Source organism: Sabethes cyaneus, chromosome 2 (genome assembly GCF_943734655.1).
Source record: "Sabethes cyaneus chromosome 2, idSabCyanKW18_F2, whole genome shotgun sequence".
Lineage (NCBI taxonomy): Eukaryota > Metazoa > Arthropoda > Insecta > Diptera > Culicidae > Sabethes > Sabethes cyaneus.
This window is the reverse complement of record NC_071354.1, coordinates 38,030,353-38,052,972: the sequence shown is the minus strand read 5'-3', so window position 1 is coordinate 38,052,972 and position 22,620 is coordinate 38,030,353. Positions and strand designations below refer to the sequence as shown.

The following is a 22,620-nucleotide window of genomic DNA, read 5'->3' as shown; positions in this document are numbered from 1 at the left end:
CCCTAAATTCACAGAGGTGGTGATATGGATAACCAGAATAACAGTATATTGTATATCAACACAACTGAGTACGCACAGGGTGTCGATTTCCTGGAAAAACCTGGAAAATCAGGGAATATCAGGGAATTCATTTTTGGATCAGGGAAATCAGGGAATATCAGGGAATTTCGAAATTCAATCAGGGAAATTTTGTTTACCCGGCAATATTGTTGATCAACTTTGGAATCAAATCCATTTTCGTGTAAAATATACGCAGATTGATCGGTTGAATTAAAACTTGTTACATGTCTAGTGGCGATTCGATTATCTTTCAGTTTGCCGTAAATTTCTTATTTGTTTTGCGCCGTACAATTGTCAGACTTCACTCGCTGTAGTGCTCGAAATCGGCAATGGCAGGCAGGGATACAGACTGTTATTTACACGCGATCCACAGCGTTTTCACCAATTGCAGAATTCTACACTCAGAAGCCCCAAGCATCTTCCTTCAGTGTCCATGATTCATGTCCGTTAAGGGTTACCGGGAGCATTAACGTTCTGTAGAATTTGCGTTTATGCGAGTTGGCAACCTTCGGGACTGGTTCAGCTGCTTACGTACTACGCAGAAAGCTTACATGTTTCTCTGTTCTGACGTGATTCGCAATGAGCATGCGACTCTTGGTCTGGTTCTTCTCATCTGACATTTTCTGGCATTCGACATCAAACAAGCCGTTATGTCTTCCCCACGTCGTGCCTATCACTTCCCTCGTAGTTGTTGGCGCCATGGCGGATCCTCCACAGCCTACTTATGTCTTATTCCCTTTCGTCATGCTGTTTTGCGATTCGTTGATCAAGCTTTCTGGTGTACTCCACTGCAACGTGGAGTGGATCTGCGTGGATCTTACGACGAGATAGTGGTCAAAGTCGCTAAGAAAAGACTGTATATTGTGACTTCCAAAAAGTATTGACCGTTAAACAGGATCGATCTGGGAGCTAGAGTCTTGAATTTTCAAGTCGTGCGCACCCCATAAATCCTTTCGAACCTGTCATAGAATTCGTCTCTAGCAAAGCAAAGCAAAGTCTTGAGCATTAACCGTCACTAGACATTATCCTTCTTTATCGACAGACTTCGCAGCCGGCTGTTAGAGTACAGGCAAATTACGGGGTCAGTGCAACCATCCTACTGATTCTATCTAACAAAAACCGGCTAGCCGAGATTCGAACTGGCGAACAACTGGCTTGTTAGATCAGCATCGTACCTCGAAGCTAACTGGGCGGTTCAATTCGTTCCTAGTATCATCGAATTTATGATTTGTTGGTGACTATACGTTGATTAAGCTGTAGTTGAAGAATTTGCCTTAATCCTCAACACCCATATACGGTCATCGGAACGAACGGCCGGCCACCGAACTACCTTCGAGTCATTGTTGCTCTCAAGCCTCGATAGTTGCAATCCGAAATCATGACACACAGCTTTAGTCTTATAGTCTTAACTTCGCATACTGTCCACCTCAATGGTTAAAATATTTGCCATTTGGGCATTTTCTAACAATATATCTAGCTAAAGTTTTGCCGTACCTCGAAGCCAGCAAAACGCACATTTTTGTACCAAAAATCTTTGAGGAATCATCTTCTTAACCCCATACTTTTTGCAGCAAAGATAACAAGCTGGAACTTCCAGGAAAGTTTTGTTTTAGTTTAACTGAAAACCCGCAGACATGTGTCCACCTTCCAGCGGCAAAGTTACTAGTTTGAGCTGACTGAAAATTAGCAAGATTTGTTATGTTTACACGGCTGTAATTTTGTTGTATGTAACATCTAAGCTTTGTGCAAAAACAGGTCGATTAGATTATTTCTCAATCTTTGTTTCTTTGGATTCAAGTTGATACCTCAAACAAAACTGTCCCTAGACTCGATAGAAGAGGGCGTTTTCGAAACGCTGGTAAGAAATAGGTTAAGAATCTTTGATATGTGTTCTTAAATCATGAAGAAATCTAGCTTTAGTTTTCAGCAGCTCGCATAAGTCATGCTAAAGGGTTAAAAACTTAAGCCAGAAATCGCCCAAATAAGCTTGATATTCGAGTTTTGAGGGTCAGGGAAAAATACTTGAAGCATCAGGGAAAGTCAGGGAATTTTATTTTTGGATTTGAGTCGACACCCTGACGCAAAACGGTTTTATAAACGTGCAGTGCCATTCAAATCTTTGCTTTCCACGCGCTGCCTCGTTCTTAAATTGCAAAACTTGCTGAACATTTCTTTAATTCAGCCATAATGTTTTTTGCAAACATTTTATTAAACAGCAAGTTGCCTGCCTTGTATTTATATTAAAACAATATTAGACATCACCATATCCTCCATTCGCCAACACAATTGCAGCAAAAATATCCATTACCGAAAAATCTTACATTTTTTGCCAATCGAAAAAAGAACGATAATCATCCAATGATCGCAATCCTTTCTCATCTGCGAAAATTATCGCTTGGCGATCCTTTTCCGTGATATTTGCACACAGAGCGAATCACGAGAGAGTGAATCGCATTCCCCATGGCGCGTATACGTTCAGGATACAATACAGAGAGAACTAACTCACAGGATTGCCGATTGTGCTCACACACGGAGCAGCATCGTACGATGAATATAGCAATACACTGATAGACGATGTCGTTTCATATACCGAGAAAAAGTCGAATGCCACTCGCAGTTTTCTCGCGGATCACCAACATTGATTAGGCCGTCCCTTATTTTTAAAAAATGGACCTCGCGATGAGCTCAATATCACAAAATATTCGTTTTGTTGTGCAGAGTGCCATTATGCCATTAAGGTCCCTACAATAACGTAAAGTAGTCCCGCAACGGACCTTAAGATAAAATTATATGAATGACCGGATCCTTCATGCAATAACAAATACGCCACTATAATGCATACGCTTGGTCATCCTTTATTTAATTTTAGTGATGAATTCAATATCACAAAATGTTCGGTCCGACGTGCAGAGGAAGATGATATGCTCTTTAGGTTATATGATAACGTTAAGTGGTCCCTAACTTCAACATAATGACAAGTACGCTACTGTAATTGTACGTTTTAAGTGTCAATAAGAAAATGCAAGCACGAATAGCCCGTGTGTATCTGTGTGAATGAATGAAAATAAGTTCTTTGATCTGATACCGCTCTCACTAATACAGATATCATCACATGACACCTGATATCAAATCGAACTATTTCTTCGGCGCGTGTGTTTCATTTTCGCTGCCGTTGCCAATATTTCTCGAAATATTTTGAGTAGTAACAATGTCGCATAAGCTAAGAAGTGACAGCATTGTGAAATTTGTTGGACCTTAATGCGAATTTATAACTGGTTCCCACGATACACCAAGTATTAGCTGCGTTTTATTACCAGCTCAGATCGGCAAAACTTACACTTAAAGTGAGTGCGAAGAACGCCGTTAAGCAAGTGTTGTGCTACTGGCAGTGCATAAAAAAAAGAAAGGGGAAAGGGATCAATAGTGAAGCAAGCTCTGTTGGAGGATATACAATTTCTGAAGGATCAGAAAGAAGGTCGTCGTGTATGTACTATTTCTGGTGTCGATTGAGTTCTTGCTGGCAAAATCCAGGAGAAACAGAAAACAGAGGAGCGTAAGAAGCAAAGACAAAAGCTGTTGGAAGAACGTCGTAAGAAGAGCGAATACCAGTCAAGGATAGGTAATAGTTGTTAAACACTTTTAGGGTATCAGGCTATTTTGATACCGGCTCTCTTCAGCAGATATTCTTCGGCATTCATTTTGGAAACACATGGTAAGCCGAAGAAAATACACTGAAGATGGACCACTGCCAAAATAGCGCTCTATCTTAATAGATTCAAAATTACAACATTTTTAAACTGCAGCCAATACCGTGGTTCTCTACACATCTAGTGCAGATAAAGGCTCTGAGAATACAAGCGATAGAGACGAATATCGCGTATCGACAGAATCTCCACAAAGACGCAGAGGAACACAGATTGTTGTGACCGCTGAATTGGCACAGGCTCTCGACGCTGCAAAGGTTAGCATAGATTCTGCTCCAGTAATCTTGGTAACAGCTGCCAAATCATTTGGTGTCGATATAAATAATACAAACATTAACCAATAAAATTAATGCAAGACTACAACAGAAATGTTACTCAAAAAGAAAAGGCTTTTCAGAACTTGCTGCTGAATATTGAGGATTTTCGGAAGAAACTTCCAAACAAACAGAAGGCATATCTACATAACTTTGTAGGATCGTAAAATGAACTAATTGACTTACGTTTAAAATAAAACTAATTGATTTGAAAATGACACATGTGATGACTGCCTCGAGTTTTTGCTTGCTAGACCCTTTAGAACGCTTACTGCAGTAAAGAGCTTGTCATTACGTTGGAGGTCACTCATTAGACTACTTACGGAGCGTTGGGGGACCACCTATTGTTATCATAGGGGTCTTAAGAGCATATAATCTTCTTCTGTACGGCCAACCGAAAATTTTGTGATGTTGAACTCATCACTAAAATGAATAACGGATGACCAAGCGTACGCACTATAGTGGCGTAGTTGTCATTGTGTGGAGGATCCGGTCATTCACATAATTTTATCTAAAAGTCCGTTGCGGGACCACTTAACGTTATCGCAGGGAAACAACACGTCATTTTATTCTGCGTAAAAAAACGAACATTTTGTGATGTTGAGCTCATCGCTAGGTCAATTTTTTAAAAATAAGGGACGGCCTAACAGTCATCAGTCAAAATACCTCCATCTTTATCTCTGCACATTTCGACCCGCGGCACAGAGCCTGTGCAAGATTCATTGAGTCTTTCATAGAACTTCCGTGTATCGTGAAAACTTGTACAACTGCTCGAGTTCTTCGCACTCCTTCTCCTCCTGGTGTGGCTTCTTGTCCTGGAAGAGTCGGGTTTGCTGTTCGTATCGCTCCACATTCTGACGCGGTCGGGTAGGGATGGGAACCTTCATTAAAAATCGTTACTGATAGCTATCAGTAGTTTACAGTACGTTACTGACAACTATCAGTAAATATCAGTAATTTTACCCATCACGGCATTGAAGCAAAAAACAAGGTAATTGTAATATTATAACTGCGTAATTTATTGTAAGTTTAATTTTAAATTTACCAAGCAGGCTTCATGGGGGCTCGCACAGCTGCGGACCAGATTTTTGCCACCCGGCAGAAATGACGGGAGTACACTCCCGTGCCCACGCATCACATTTTGATTTCAAAGCAGCATACGATACAGTCGATCAAGACCAACTATGGCACATAATGCACGAACACGGTTTCCTAGATAAACTGACGTGGCTGATCAGAGCTACATTGGATCAAGTGATGTGTTTCGTGCGCATCTCGGGGACACACTCGGGTCTCTTTGAAACGCGGCAAGGGTTGAAACGAGGTGACAAGATGACTGATAGCGTTGACATGCACCTTGCGACGGCGGAGGCAATCTACGCCACTTTTATAGCGGAGTCGAGGAGGATTGGGGTAAAAATAATCCAGCCGTTTATCCACCAACTTAATTGGTTATTCTATTAAAGTTTGTGTTCAAATTTACTCTCGCAGTGGTGTTAATTTACTGAGATGAAGAATCAACTGTGCTTTGCCAGCTTGGAACAGACGGGGTAATTTACTTCATAGGATCCCCTGGTACTATACAGACTTAATGTGGTCCTCCCCCTTAGGCATACGTTCTTAGGCACAGATTTATTTCATTTATTTATTTTATTTATTTATTCGCTTAAGATTCATCTGATGTTGTTGTCTACATGAAAAACACTTACTTTATAACTTATCTAAAAGCAGTAGTTGTTGCTTAAAATTACGACACGAAACAGAGAAATCGAAGAAATTGTATACGCTATTAAACAAACAACACATAACACGAATGGGCTCATTCTGGCCATACTCGGTGCGTCTGAAGTCCCGTCGAAGAAACTCTCTAATCCGAAGAGGGCGTAGGATGGGACTGACGTTGATTTGAGCCAAAATTGCGGGGCAATCCAATTCGCCGACTAATACCTTCCCAATGAATACGACCCTTTCAATTTTTCGCCTTCTCTCCAATGTGTCCATATTCAACAAACGACAGCGGTCTTGGTACGGAGGCAGATTAAATGTGTTTCTCCATGGGAGATATTTAAGCGCGTGTCGAATAAATTTGTACTGAACGGCTTCCAATCTTGACGACCAGATACCTGTGTAAGGGCTCCACACCACAGCTGCATATTCAATTACGGATCGCACGAGAGAGTAGTAAAGAGCGCACAGGCAATATGGATCCCGAAATTCGTTGGTGACTCGAAATATAAATCCCAAATTTCTGTTGGATTTTGCAATTATGTAAGAGTAGTGCACACGGATCGAGAGCTTTTCATCAAGGTGTACACCGAGGTCTTTGATAACGGAGACTCTATCCAATGACTCACCATCGATGTTGTAGTTCCATATAATCGGACTCTTTTTGCGGCTGAAAGAGATGACCGAGCATTTACGCACACTGATGATGACCTCGTTTGTTTTGCACTAGTCGACGAAGATATTGACAACCCGCTGGAGCTCGCGACAATCTTCAATGGACTTAACACTGAGGAAGAGTTTCAAATCGTCTGCATACAAAAGTCTGCATCCTCTAGGTAACACTGCGCATACATCATTGAAGAATAGTGAAAAGAGCAAAGGTCCCAGATTGCTCCCTTGTGGGACACCAGATCGATTACAAAATGAACTTGACTGTGCGTTTCCTAGCCTCACAGAAAGACGCCAGTTAACTAGATATGATCTTAGCCAGTCTACAAAGTTAGACATCGCACCCATGTGCTTTACTTTAGCCAACAGCAAATCATGGTCCACACGGTCAAAGGCCGCCTTCAGGTCAGTGTAAACAGTATCTATTTGAGTACCGTTTTCCATATTTGGAATACAGTATGATGTAAGCTCTGTGAGATTTGTAGTAGTCGATCGTCCTGGAAAAAATCCGTGCTGGTCACAGGAAATGTGACGCTTAGCTTCATGAAATGAAAGCTTATTTACACGAGTCTTCAGTAGCTTAGATCCTGCGCATAAAGAAGTAATTCCGCGATAGTTTTCTACAGCTGTGCGATCGCCTTTTTTGAAAACAGAAAATAGAAACGATTCCTTCCGATGTTCCAGATGTTATGGAACTATCCTAGCTCCAGATAGTTCCATAACATCTGAAAAAGTTGACTGACTCAACGACAGGTTGTATATTACGGTTAAGGGTGTACATAGAGATTCTGCACAGTTCTTGAAGATGATTGGAGGTATACCATCCGGTCCCGGTTGCAATGACGGTTTTAGCTTCTTGATTGCTGCTGCAATATCTGTTTCGGAGAAGCGAATATCCCGCATCTCAAGTATTTTCTCTGGAACATTTTGAAGAGCTTCGTCGATTATTCGTGTAGCAAGTTTTTCAGTCTTAGAGGCACTAGAGAAATGATTTGCAAACAAGCAACAGATTTCATCGACAGAGCTCGCAGTGTCTGCCCCATGTGACATTACCGATAGGAGGCCTCACTCTTTCCGTTTTCCATCCATAAACGAGCAGAACTGTTTGGGATTCCGCTTCAGGCTTTGTTGAGTACGCTGCACATGTAATGTGTAAAGCAATTGATTGTAGGTTCTGTAGCAGTTACTGGCTAACACGAATTCTCGTCTCGTATATGGATTGCGATGGTTAGAGTAGTGCCGAAGCGTTTTAGCACGTCCTCTCTTCAATTCTCGTAATCTCCGATTGGCCCATGGAGGTTTCTGTTGTGGACGAGCGACAGGCAAGTAAAAACTGAACATTTCATTTAACGTGTATAACATATAGTCAACCACTTCATTGACATTGTTGACATTGTACAATGGGGCCCAATCAACCATCATTAAGGAACGGTTCAACGCAACAAAATTAGATCTTCGGAAGTCGAACTGAAATTCCTCCTCAGGTTCGGCAAATGAAGCAGGCATGGAACAATTCACGGTGGTTGTTATAGCTGGGTGATAGGAATCAAGGTCTACAAGCGGTTCAACGGCCTGGAGTACAGCGCATTCACGGACGACATACTCATTTACAAAAACTAAATCAAGTATACGATTTCGGTTGTTCACGACCGAGTTCATCTGCTTCATGTCTAATAATGACATACGGTCGATAAGAACTGAGCTGGGACCGCTGAATAGAGATGTCGATGGATCTGGGAACAACCAATTTTCAGTGCCTTTTTTCCAGACGAGACCTGGCTGGTTATAATCAGATCGCATTACGCCGAGGATTGGAATCCTCCTTCGCATTTCACGCTGAATGATGCTTACTACATTGAGAGCAAGTTCTTTTATGCAATTTGCCGCGAAAGAGAGTAGCTCAGGATAGTTCCATAACAAGCGAACGCAGTGACACTCGGAACACTCCTCTTTTATCTTGGGTTGGGACAGACAGCTTGGATCCCCATCAAATTTCCTCATCACTAGTTTACTCTGGTGGTAGTTAATCAGCAAACATCAGTCTCGAGGTCGTCTGCGAAGGCTAGGAGTTGGCTACTCTTGCTGAAGATCGTTCATCTCGTTTCGATGCCCGCTCGCTGGATCACACCGTCAATAGCGATATTGAATAACAACGTTCTCGTTCAACTGTATCGTATGCTGCCCTGAAATCCACGAAAATATGATGCGTGGGCACGTTGTACTCCCGACATTTCTGGAGGATTTGTCAGAGAGTCTCCCATAAAGCCCGCCTGATACTGCCCTATGTATTCTCTTGCTATTGGGGATAGACAACGTAACAAAATCTAGGAGAGCACCTTGTAGGCGGCGATGACCAACGTAATGCCGCGGTAATTACAGCAATCTAGCCGGTCTAGCTAGCTAGTCTAGCTAGTACTTCATAAGCATTGTTTGTGGTTTGAACTGCCGTTTGAGTTTGTCTAATGCCCAAGATTCTTTTTTAAAATTCGTGGCATTATGGCATTCGATAAAACGCGATTAAAATTTGACTTGGTGAGCTTGGATTGGCTTTCGGGTACAGTAATATAGGGTCTTTTCGATCGCATGTGATTGAAGATATGATGTAGTCTACCAGGAAGTAGTTTTAGTGAAGAATTCGGTTTGTCTTCCATTGTTGTCACGGTCAAAAAACCACCTCTACAACAACTACTTTTTATGTTGACTGTTATAGCAAAAAGTCTGAACTCAAGCAACTAATCAGACCAGAATTATATAGAAAAATCGCAGGGTAAATATCAGACTTACCACTATGAGCAATGCGACTAATACGATGGGACTCTAGATCTCTTTTCCTACGTTCTTCTAGATCTTCATGGTAGTTGTATGCTGAAGCTGTTCGGGATACATACCACGCGAAATTACACGAAAACGGTTCTTTTCAACAACCCCACCGTAACCGGGAGCAACGGATCCCAACGAGCGAAATGGCCCGCCCAGGTCGTAAGCGATTTGCGACTTCTGAAACGCCTGGGAAATTACCGACGAGTGGCTCAAGATGTAGTTGAATGGACAAGACTGCTTAAAACAGCACGAGCCACCCCGGCTCTATGCTGAAGACAACAATGAGCTATAACAATCTAGCTATTTCAAAAACGCCGGTGTTGCAAGTCTTCCAGCGAGACAGTCATGTGATGAACCAACGTAGGACAATCGCTATACTATACATATATACATTGCATATTTACATAAAATAGATCTGTTAAACACAGAGAAAATAGAAATTTGGTACATTATAAAGAATACTGAAATAAAAGGCGAACCAGCCGCAGGCTGAAAACCTCTCTAATATAGAATAAAAAAAAGAATACTGAAATAATCATCAGTTATACTCTATTCCTAATAAATCCAAATAATTTCATTTCATTACACCATTTTTTCAAAAGGAGGAGGTGTAACGTACAGAATTCGTGTTACCAAAATAATTTTCATTGGCATCCTAATCCCGGAAAACATTCCATTCATACATATTTCATTTTATTAGTACCTTTTATTTTGTTTTTTACGGTTGTTTTGGGCCTTATTTATATACATTTTATGTTGCCATTGTCTTAATATATTGCGAAGAACAAGCCAGCAAACGAAAATTCGAAAGTGGTATAGATTTGCATTTGCAGCACATCCAATTGAGAAATAATACACAGGTAATTAAATACATTTAAAACCTTTTATTGTTCTTTAAAATATCGTTTATAAATATAGGAGCTTCGGTTACACTACTGTAGTCGATGATAAATAGTATGGGCGTTTGGTTTCTAGATGGAAACTTTTCCACATTATTATCTAAGCTATTTTCAAGGTAAAACATCGGAAAGATAATGTCAAAGGACACAAAATTTAAAAAAAACACTTAGATTACTCTTCGCTAACCGAGATAGTTCAGTCCCTCTAAGCCAACAAGGTACAACAGTGGAACGGTGTCAATCGGCTTCGATTGAAGAAACATTTTCTTATTGCACAGCCAGGAAAACCTTTCAATGCGTTGCCCCTTCGTTTTTCACACTGCTTATCGTCACTTGATTTCTTTCTTTTTTTTTTCCTACGATATTGTATTCTACTTAAAAACATCACAATCAGTTCGCTAAAACAAATACGGTTCTAAAACTGATAGTTTTGATTAGAACGTTTACTCTATGATATAATCGAATAGCTAAAATGGTCATAATTGGGTTTCGCTAAGCGTGGAACTTGTCCTGAACAGTATAACAATAAAGCAAATCTTTGCTGTAAAAGTTCAGTTTTGCATAGGTTCCTGCCTATTCTGTTCTTATTTTTTTGGTTAAATATTTGATAAAAATTGCCCTAACATACTGAGAATGCACGGTCCTCGCACTTTACATCGTTTGATTCCATCATACATACCTAACAGAAGGTCACACACGCACAACTACAAACAAAAAACAGAGAGAATAAAATAGCACACCATTATTCGGGTCACTAGCATGCAATGGTAACTGTACGGTTCTTTTCTAATATCAACGTAACTCGCATCACAGACTGGTTATGTGAGCGGTACTGTTTCACTAAGAGAGGAGTCGGAATGCTTGACAGGGCCTCGCGCTTGCTCACACCTCCGTAAGCGAATAGGCCGACGAAGATTGCGGTTTACCCAGCAACAATGCTGCCGCCTCCGAAATCAACGCCTGCTGCTGGTCAGCTTCCGGTTGCAGGTAGGTTTCGTCGTCGTCGTAGCCGTCAGCCGACGGCAGTTCTTCGATCTGGATCTGGGAACACTGCCACTGTAGTCCGGGAAGAGTCCGGGTACTGCCGTCGAGTAGCTGCTGCGGCTGCGGGAAAGGTGACTGGTATTGCGCCGGATAGTGATGCTGCTGCTGCTGCAGATGATGGTGATGCTGCTGGTGCTGGGGCGGATAATTCGCGTAGAGCATCGGATCAAATATGTCATCTAGATCAATCATATTGTCTCCGGTGTACGATGAGTCGTTAAAGAGGAAATCTGAAAGATACCGGTTTGGGAAAGGTTAGATGCCGTACACTAACGAGGTAAATTGAACTAACTTTAACACACAAACATACAAATCAAACAGTTAAATGTATCTTTCCTAGTGGTGTGAATGATCCTTCCTTTTGCGCTTTGCTTGATGTGTCGAATCATTATATGCATCGCACGTTAGTTCGCCTTTCACAATCTGTAAAAAATACGTGAAAGCTTTTGTTCCAATCGAAGGCTTTTTGTATCACAACAAACCATGCATGCAACAATTAGACGGTCCACTTTTTTGAAAATAACACTTATAATACGATCCAAACTGTTGAAAAATTTGTTTGTTTTCACCAATCGCACAATTTTTCAAGTCCAATTGTCGTTATACATGAAAAGTGATCACTTTTACATTGGCTGAGCACGATTTTTTTGTAGATCGTAAACTGCTAAGCTTCGTACAGAATTGAAAAAAAAACTTGGAAAACAAAGAAAAGAACTAGCTTTGTTCACAAAATCAAATTAGTTCACGAACATTAAACCAAAATATCGTGAAAAATAAAATCCAGAAGAGTAGAAAATAATGGTTTAGTAGAGAGGTTAAACAAAGCTACTATCACAAGCTACGAAGTTAGTGCCATGAGAATGAGAGATGAGATGAAAGTGATAACATACACACTGAATCATCGATGATGCCCAACTATGCATTTTTCGCGCCTGATCCAGATCGTCCATACCTGGCTGTGTCGTTTCCCAATCGTTATCGAATTCCAGCTGTTGGTTCAGCTCTCGCTCCTGCACCGTTTGGATGGCCGGACTGGCGTCCTCCGTCATGTCGAAGATTTCCGTCACCTTAACCTTCAACGAATTGTTGATTGTTATTGACAGTTTATGGTTCACAGCAGCCGAGCGGCTTACCTCGTTGTTATCGTCCATGTAGTAGTACGCATACATTGCATCGTGGTGAGAAATGGCCTGCAGTATGTGATTGAAGGAATCGCAATCCGGATGGTCTTCCTCGTGGTGCGTCGGGTCGTATCCCTTCAGTTGTGATTGGTGGTTGTGGATATGCTGAAGATCGACTATCTCATTGTTGTTTTCGCCGGTTATGACCGAAACCAGTTCATTTGCATTGTCTCGTCGCAGGTCCAGCAACGATCCGCCCAGATGGCTGTGACGTTGCCCTCGCGTGCTACCGGAGTATTCGGTGTAAGCTATTTGGTATTGCAGATTGGCGCTGAGCTGTAACGGATAAGAAAGTTCATGTTGTTGAGTTCTGTAAAAAATATTTTGTAGTGAAGGATCATACCTGATGGCGTACGCGCATTTTAATCAGGATGGTGTTGAGCGTCTTCAGGGCGAATTGGCTGACCGACCACAGCTGGCTGCCTATTGCGGGAGTTGCCACTATTAGCCTGAAAGCGTAAAGGAATACAAAATTATAGTTTCGGAAGTCAAAAAACAAACACAATAGAATGGAATGGAATATTTACAAGATGTGAAACCGTAGAAAGTTAGTGAGGTTTGGTCAGTTTAGAAAAAAATAGAAGATAAAATCGAAAACAAAATTTGTTCAAACAATATCAATATTTTCGAATATTTTAAGTTTTACGCCAATTTAAATTTTGTGGTAATGTAAATGATTGACACAGTATCTAGTATTAAATTGAACGTACTCCTTTCGCGCATTCAAATTTTTATGTGAAAAATTTGTACATGACAATGACTGACGGGGAAGCAGTTGTGTGGTCTCATTTAATGTTTCAATTTGGGCTTGGGTTTGGCATGGTTTTGTACAATTTTCAAGGACACAACATCTAAAAACAAATCGACTGGAACGAAGACGAAATGTTGCAACAATAACGACTGTACCCCCATGACTGTAAACTAGAGAGAGATGGATGTACAAGGATGTCGTTGAATATGAACGGTCAAACAAATGGAAATATCAATATGATTTGTTATTTTTGATGTTTTTTTATTGATAGATTAATGCTAACTGATTGCAGTCTCACCAAATCAAGGTTTATCTACAAATCTCTAAATGGATAAATATCGAACAGACTCAGCTTCTCTAGCATTTTTACGTATGGGCCATCAATTGTAGATTTAAATTTAAATAGATAGATAGATTTAAAGTTGGACTTAGAATTGAACTTGGACTTAGGATTGGACGTGGGCTTGAGTTTGGACTTTGACTTTTGGGGCTTTGGCTTAGGCTTGGATCTGAGCTTGAACTTGGGCTGACGGTTTTCCAGGATTTGACCTTAGACTTGAATTTAGATTTGGACAAAGAATTGGGCTTAGGATATAGCTAATTTGGGTTTGCACTTGAATTTGAATTTAGACTTAGGCTTTTGGGCTTAGCCTTAGGCATGGACTTGAAATCGGGTTTGAACTGGACTTGGATTTGGGGATCTCTGGGATTTGGATTTGGACTTAAATTTGGATTTGGATTTGGAATTAGGCATGGACTAGAATTTGAACTAAGACTTGGGGTTGTGGTTGCGCCTTTATTTGGACTTGGACTTGAATTTGGACATAGATTTGCTTTTGGACTTGGGGTTAGGCTTTTTGGGCTGAACTAGGACTTGGACTTGGACTTGAAATCGGACTTGGACTGGACTTGGGCTTGGGGTTTTATGGAACTTGGGCTTGGACTAGAATTTGGACTAGGATTTGGTTGTGGACTTGGACTTGAACTGTGTTGGCTTAGGCTAGGATTTGGACTTGTGATTGAATTTGGGTCTGGATTTCGAACTGAATTTAGGCTTGGGCCTTTGCTTTTTGGTCCCAGGCTTGGGCTCAGGCTCGAGCATGAACTTGAATTTGGACTTAGACTTTGAGTTGGATTTGGGCTAGGCTTGGGCTTGGGCTTAGATTTGGGAGATTTGGTTTTAGACTTAGACTTAATTTTGCGCTATTCCGGGGTTTGGGGTTGAACTTGAGCTAGGGCGTAAGCTCGCAATTGGACTTCAACTTAAACAGGAATGTCGTTTTGAGATTAGACTTTAACGTGGACATAACCTTGGTTAAACGATTAATGATCGATCTCCATCTTTCCCAGCAACGGTAACCACTGCACAGTGCACAATGGGCAAAATCGAGCTGCTAGTCCCAATAATTAGAAGCCGCTAGTTTGGAACAAGTTACAAGTTACCTATTCCTATGTAATAAAATGCAAGGAATCGATTGGTGATGATCCCATCTTGTTCACACTTCGGGAAGTGTAAATTTAGCCCTTTTATCCGCACAAATCATAAAAACTTCGTTGCCGCCCGTGAAATGAACTCAAACAGATTCCAAATTGTTGTTAAAACATCAGGAGCATCGAATCCCATCCTCTACATACTGTGCAAAACGCAACAGTGGTCTATTTTGCCCATTTTACACCCTCAAATACATAGTAAAATCTAATCAAACCAATCAAAATGAACTCAAAGATCCGGAAATAAACTTGAATAGTACCAATTCGTTTGAAAAACATCAGGAGAGTTGAATGTCATCGATTTCATACCACGAAGCATTCACAAAAGTTCCACTTTCCTCGATTCTCCCCTTGGAGGCAATGTTGCCAACAGGTTTTTTCCCGAAAATCTGGAGAACACGAATAAAAGTATCTGGCAAAAATCTGGCGGTCAATTAGTCCGATGCGGAGGCGTTTTCCTGAAAAAAATCTTGCTATTTTTGCTCACCGTAGATGCAAAATTTCGTCCAAAATTAGAAATGATGACCTTTTTGCAAGACAGTGGATCGGAAATCTGGCACATTGCCAAATATCTGGAAGATTTTGAGCTTTGAGGTTGGAATAATTTACAATTATTTTCGAATAAGTTTTGATACAATTCAGAAACCAACGAGAAAGTTGATGGAAAATTCTATTTAATTCTACTACAATAAATTTACAAGAAAATTAAATGTAATCCTACCCTTTCTCGTTGATTGATAATTGGCTTGATAATTCCTTATTGTGATCTACTACCAACGGTAACACGAGCGGTGCCACAGCAATTTTAATTTCAATAATCGTCACATTGAAAACTTGTCTGCCGTGAACAAGTGGTAGCAATTAAAACCAAATTAAACACTATTGGCCGCAATAAATGCGCAGGAAAACACATTAGAACTAAGCCCAATGTTTTGTTGTAATAATTATTACTGGTCCAATAAACTTTATTGTGATCAGCGGAGAACAACAATCTTTTATATCCTCATATAAGCAGTATTAGTATAAGCAGTTTTAGTGACATCTTTTGCATCTTCATAGAAGAATTTGTTCATTCTAAAAAGAACGGTTTTCGGTAATTGAGGAAACTTAGGGAACATGGAACTTAGGGCTTTTCACTAGGTTTTCTTTAGCAACACAAATCTATCCATCACCAATGCCACAATAATACGTAGCGTATTGGTTCTTTGGCAGCAAAAGCTGAACGGCTCACTGGTAACTTTGCTCTATTGTTTAGACTAAAATTGAAATACTCCATTTTCTTCAACGTAGATGATGGAATGACGAACCACGAAAAATAGGCGGAACCAATTCTTGTCGCTTGCTCTGGTACATAACACGAGGTAAACCAGCGAACATTATTCAAACGGTAGCTGAGCTACTGCCAACATCTTACTGGCATGTCTGGACGCGACAAAGGAGAAAGCATCAAGGGCAAGCGAAAGTCACGCTCGAGTCGTGCACGTCTGTAGTTTCCGGTCAGTCGTATTCATCGGCTGCTGAGGAAAGGAAACTATTGAAGCTGCAGCTGGCTGCCGTGATGGAATAATTAACTGCGGAAGTGCTGCTCACGACAACAAAAAGACCAGAATTATCCCACGTTGCTTGCAGCTGGTCACCTGGACTGGTATTTCATCGTGACTCATGACTATACACGAACATCTTCGTCTATCGCATAGCAGGCTTTCCGGTTGGTTCGTTGCAACAAGCCGTGCCCAGTTTGCGGTTATCTGTACTTCAATTTACCGAAAAGAAAATTACGTTAAGTGCGTTAGTGCAAGTTTATTGCAAGCTGGAGTTATGATAATCAAACAATCGGTTCTTTTAAGGTACACGCAACAATTGAAGAATTTATTATATTTTCTTGTCCTGTTAATACGATAATAACACATGCAACGAGGTAAAAGTTGAACTTTTCGCCGTTGCAGACGACCAACAAATGGCGGGAATAAGTTTTCTGGTCAACGATTTTTCATATCTGAGAAATAGGATTTTTCTATCTTTGCTGAAGAGATAGGAGGTTGCTGTGTTCAGCAAAATTTCTTGTAATAATATGCTGTAAAACTTCGCAGAACACATCAATGTGTTATATTGAAACTGAAGAAAAATATTTTTTTTATTGTACTTTTAATAATCCAACATTAAAAATTTGAATACCGCTGGACGATAGAACTTTTAATTTTAAGAAACTCTTCCAAAGGTTCCATAAACCTAAAACCAAGTTTTCCCGCTCAAAGCTAAGACGCACCAAAAAAGGTTTTGAACCAATGTGCTGTGCCCGGTTCATTGAGTTTTCGGTTGACCAATAGAGGGTTACAATTTAATTTTTAGTAGAAGTCTTCGATATTGCAAGGTCTTAAGTCTTGAATTTTGAACAAATTTCAAAAATCGGAACATTACTGTAGCACAGTTTTTGAGATATTAGGCGGCATCTATGATAGACCCCTAAAAATCAATTGTATCGGTATAATTTTAAAACTATACAATGTTCTACAGATTTATGAATATCATAAAAATACACCATTTTGCAGCTGTATTTTGCGACTTTTCAGCGGTATACAAGTACAAAAAGTGCCATTTTTACACTAAATCTTTCAGTAACTCAGTCTGAGTTGAAGATACAAGCTCGCGGTCTTCTGCAAATTGGTATATTTTTATGATATTCACAAATCTGTAGAATATTACTGTTGTCTAAATTGCATAGTTTTGAATATATACTGATAAAATTGAGGTTTTGGATACTGCCATAAATTACGCCTAATATCTCAAAAACTGTGATAATTAGTAAAATGGTAACTTCAGCAAATATTTTTGCAATAAGATTAACTAAAACTTTTCCGAAGAAACCATAGCTCCGTATAATCCGTATAGATGATATCAGCTTGTGTTCTAGCTTCAATTACTGTCAAACGGTGATAAAACCATGCTTCCTGGCTTGTAGAATCCAGTTGCTACTAGGCGGAGGACAATAGGAATGCCACCCGGTCCAGAAGCATAAGTTCAGTTCTGCATCAGACGATTGTCCGAAGAAATCGTACGATTCTACTTCACTCTTTGATTGTCAGCATTGCGGAATTGATTTAAATTTCCTTTTAGCATTTTTAAAACCCTAAAAGCATTTTGGATCCCGACACAAGCCAAGCATTTTACCTTGCTTTATTTATTAACCCTTAAAGATTTATTAGCCCTCAAACGATGCTGCCAATAATACTAGCGTTGACCATGCTCCAGTGTACGGAAAAGAGGAGTACTCCAGAACCGTGAAACTGGTTTTTCTTTTCACAGGGACATCTTGCATTTAGCACGAATCTTCACTAAGAAGAATTTCCAATGCTTTATTTTCAAACTTCTCTTGTTGATGAACGTTTGCCACATGTGGAGCAATGCAACCACTCAAAATTGAGTGAAATTTATTGTTTTACTTAGGATCAAGATTCCAAATGCCATCAATAAATGACGAACTAATGATTATCTATAGGAAATTAGTACCATTTTTCGAGATTACAAATAACAAGAAACTCAACATCAGGTCAACATAATTATTTATAAACTAACCTCGTATTTGTAATGAGGTCAGGCATTTAATTAATTTTTAATAGCGGTAGTTTTTTACAATCGAAGGAGGGAACGGTAGAAGAAAGTAATGAAACAAAGGTGTTGGTAGTATTTCAGAGGCGACAATGCATGAAGAAGAAAGCGCGTAGAATTAGCTGAGAGAGGGTCATTGAAACAACGCTTATTATGTTTGTATAACGTAAAAGTAAAAGGGAAAAACTTAATAAGTGTTGCTTCAATGAATCATAAAATTTTCCGCTCTGTCCCTTTCACACCTTGTCTCCCATGGGATACTATCAACACCTTTGTTTCATCACTTTCATTTGCCGTTCCGTTATAAAAAATAATTGTTTATAATTTATTTACTTTGTACATGTTTATTTATAACAATCACCAATAAAGCAATACATTGTCTGTTCATAGAAGAAATTTTGCTACAAACTTCCTGACCCCAAAACAAATTAATCACCTGGAAAAATCGCAGTAAAATCCAACCTACTGTAGGAGAAAACCAGTACCACCACCCTACAAAAACGGGACATCAGACATCACACAGAGACAAAAGCGCAACCCAGAGAAAATTGTGCCGCAACACCTCCTTACCGTTGAAGTTTCATTTCTAGGCTCCGGATTATCGTCACCGAAGGCATTCTCGGCTGTCTGTCGAGAAGGATGTGCACAGTGCTTCTACTATTGACCAGTGCCCGCTGCCTACGTGCAAGGCACCGTACGCAGTTTGGATTGAACGTTTCGCCAGCCCGCACGTCATTGGCCGGTGGGCAGATTATGTTACCCAGAACCTTGTACTGAAACTGACGTTGCTCAACGTCCGAACCGACGGTGCTACGATTAGTCGGTTGCAATGTTAGTACAAGCGTGTACAATATATCACTCACAGATGGACAAATATCGTCGAAATGGTAGACACGCAACCCAGACAACTCGAGACGAGTTTTTGTTTTTTATCAGGTAAACAACAACATATGACCCTAGGACACACAAGACTGGAGACGAAAGATAAAAACGGAAAACTTACTTCGTTAATGTGGCGCACACGATGTCTGCAGGTAAAGTGGCCGGTAGTGAAAGTGCCTTTAGCAGTTTGGCTCCGCGATGACGGAAAATCCAGTTCATTAATCCTTTGTTCGCTTGGTCCATGTAGGTCTGGAAAACGGTTAGCACCGTATCCGGCATGCTTCCGCTGACGGCATTCTCTCGATGCTTGGTGCATTCTTTGCACTCACTGCACTCCGGATCGTACTCCTCCAAAAGCTGATCTTCCAACTGTGTCGGCTGATCGGATACGCAGAAAGTCGACTGCACCGACAAGCACCGAGTGCAACTGATCAGATTATTTCGATGTAGGAAATTCAGCGCATCGTCGAACCCTTGCTGGCAGAAGGACGACAGAATTTCCGGGCGCGGTGGAAACAAAATACGTCCGAAGCGGTTAATGTTCTGCTTGGACAGCTCGATGCTGGTGTTGGCCCAATTGACGTGGAACATCTGCGAACTGTTGTCGCGCGGGCAGATGTCCGATTCGCCACAGAACGGGCTCACCGTGACAGTGTTCTCGTCCAGCGTCGGTAGGTTGTCCGAAAAGGCTCCGTCCATGTAGCGCACCCCATGGAACCGGGGTGGCAGTATGCCGGAAAATACCGGAATGAAGCATGCGCACAGTAAAGCCTGAGGAAAGGTACATAGAATTGGATTAGAAGAAAGTTTATGGAGACGCACGGTTTACGGTGGCATGACGCCGCGTCGTGCCGCTGTGAAAAAAGTTTACGGCTTAAATTAGAGGTACTAGAGGATCAAGAGTTTGTGTCTTGGCTAAAATTAATCTGTTCCGTTTCTCTTATTCTAGTTTAGTCAGCTAGCAGGACCTACCTGGAGCAAATCCTCCCGACTGTTGTACTGCGATACGATTACGTTTTTACCGTCATAAACTCGGGTAAGCGAAATGTGCAGCTTGCCGTTCACGCGTTCGTGTGCATCTTCTGGCAGGAACTTTTGCAAGCCTTCCAGCAGGCAGGTTTGAATATTGAAGCGAGGACTGAATGGGCCCAGCGAGTGGCTACGTGCTTCGTTTACAACCCGGAAAAAGTCAGACGTCATTTCACCTGAAAACAAAACAGAAAATAAAACGATTATTACACTAATGTTCCGATATAATGACTCTTTTTGGGAAATTTCCATAACGATTAAAAATTCATAAGACATAAAGCATAAAGTCGCGCCAGTCCCTAACACACTTACGGTGCGACCGTTAAACCTATGATGCCCTTGGCGGTAGGTCAGTGGTAAGACGTCCGTGGTTGACGTCACGGACACACCTTTTTCTCCCAGCAAACGAGCCTCCAAAAACTGCAACGAAGCAGACAAAGCATAAGCAGCATAAATATCGGAGGGTCGATTTCCTAACGTCTGTTTCACCATCGACATCATCCGATGTTGCTCTTCGTTGGTATTGGTGGATAGAAAATCACGCCACCTCGCCTAGGGTACGCATTCGTAAAGCCGGGACACGACAAACCCATGCGATCGGCGTCTCTCAACATAGCAATAATGCTACACACTGTTGAACATATGTATTGGTCGGTCTATGCTGCACCGCCAAAAGGGGCTGCAATGTGCGAGCGAAGAAAAATAAAAAGACTAGAAGCGAGAAGAAATTTCCAGAAATTAAAGGCCTGTGATCGCTAATGCCAACAGCATTGGAGGCCCGTCCCGGGCTCGGCAATCGTCGACATGTATACCTACTCGAAACCGACACCACGTGCAGTGAGGGTGTGAGGGACTTTGAGAAGAAAAAAAACGTTGGCTTATGTCATGCGCTGCGTGAATAGGAAACCTGCCATATGGCTTATGCTCAACTAGCATACATTGAACAGATACGCACAAACATTGCGTGAGTGATATAAATTAAGTCGCAGTAGATAGTGGGGTATGCGAGAATGTTACGAGGTCAGCCAGTATTCTTTCGGAACAAACTGATAAACGACTCGTGCCCCCTCGTGTACGACGAATGAGTAATCAAATCTGCTAGTTTGTTTACTTCTCAAAGCTGGGCGTTAATCCATAAGTTGAACTATTCAAGGCGTTTTCACGTTCAATGGCTGGTTGAATGCACCCTCTTACGATTATGAAGTGGAAGTCAAATAAATAACTAATGGAAATCACTGAGTAAACAGATCTTGGGTTAAGGTAATCAAGGAAACATAGGTAGGATATTTTTAGTTCAGCTGTCCACAGGTAAGACAGTGAACGGCGTTCTAAAGGGATGCTCAACATTTTTTGATATATTTGTGAAACAAGCAGCTTTTTTGAAAATTACCCACCCTTCATCTCTTCTGTTGTAGTGGTGATGGATTAAGTCATGGAAATTTCCGTTGCAAAACCAAAGCAAATTTTTCGCTTTTGTTTTACATAAGATTGCGTCATACGAAAAGATAAGGGTAAAACCAAATTTTAAAAATGAAAAAATGGTCAGCTATTGGACACTTCTAACTATTTTATTTCATTACGGATTAAAAGTTTTTTTGCATCAATCGATCAGAAATTCTTTTACGAATTGATTCGCATGGAAAAAGATCGTAGTTCAAGTGATTAGCAGTAAGTTAGAAGGTATATACTTTCCATACATTTTCTTTAAGGTTTAAATTGACAACATGTGGCATGTAACATTTTCTAAACTCTTGTCCGATGTGTCCATGCAACTATGGCAACGTATCACAAGTATTCAGGAGGCGACGGAAGCAACAACTAGCAACACGTCGCATTCCACATGTTGCCAAAAAAATTGCCCCCTCCAAACCCATCTTTACGATATCCCATCTTTGAGGCAGGTCCTCAATCATGATCGCAGCAGGAACTTTGTTGCCGCTGTTTTAAGCCGTAAAAAGTGACTTTTCATATGTGAAAAATCACGAGAAATTGATCGGTGATGACCTCAACGCGCGGAAATGACGACAAGTAACCCAGTTTGCCCCATTCACCTCTATTTTCCAATAGTTTTGAAAGAATCATGTACAAACATTCTCCAGTTTGAGATTCTATGGTAAGAAAAGTAGAAAAATTGTAGTAAAAAGGTATACGAACAATTTTATTTTAGTACAACTTAATCTAGTAGTCTGATTTGCCTCATTTTACTCAAGGATTCTGTACTACAGGTAAAATTTCAATTCGATACTTTTACCAGAGATTTTCAAGAGGCATGCCTGTTGTGTAGGTTCAAAAAGTCAGAAGATCGAACGACGATCAAGCTTCTCACTAAAATGTTGTGTAGGGGAATGTTAAGCAAAAATATAAATGTAAAATGAGATCTATGTCTGTTAAGTTTATTTCACACTTTCGATATTTTTCGACATTTAAAACTAATTTACGCTTCCA

At 40.7% G+C, this 22,620-nt stretch overlaps 1 protein-coding gene across 1 annotated transcript in view; it reads right to left on the bottom strand.

The window, feature by feature from the left end:
* Nucleotides 1-10,170: 10,170 nt before the first annotated feature.
* LOC128738388 (1-acylglycerol-3-phosphate O-acyltransferase Pnpla3-like) overlaps nucleotides 10,171-22,620 on the bottom strand; it is a 31,475-nt gene continuing 19,025 nt past the window's right edge. Inside the window, exons 3-8 of the mRNA XM_053833472.1 lie at nucleotides 20,119-20,351; nucleotides 19,268-19,917; nucleotides 12,760-12,865; nucleotides 12,369-12,692; nucleotides 12,188-12,308; nucleotides 10,171-11,465 (exon numbers count right to left, since the gene is read on the bottom strand). Coding sequence (XP_053689447.1) covers nucleotides 11,074-11,465; nucleotides 12,188-12,308; nucleotides 12,369-12,692; nucleotides 12,760-12,865; nucleotides 19,268-19,917; nucleotides 20,119-20,351 — 1,826 coding nt within the window. The 3' untranslated portion in view covers nucleotides 10,171-11,073. The remainder of the gene's footprint in view (nucleotides 11,466-12,187; nucleotides 12,309-12,368; nucleotides 12,693-12,759; nucleotides 12,866-19,267; nucleotides 19,918-20,118; nucleotides 20,352-22,620) is intronic.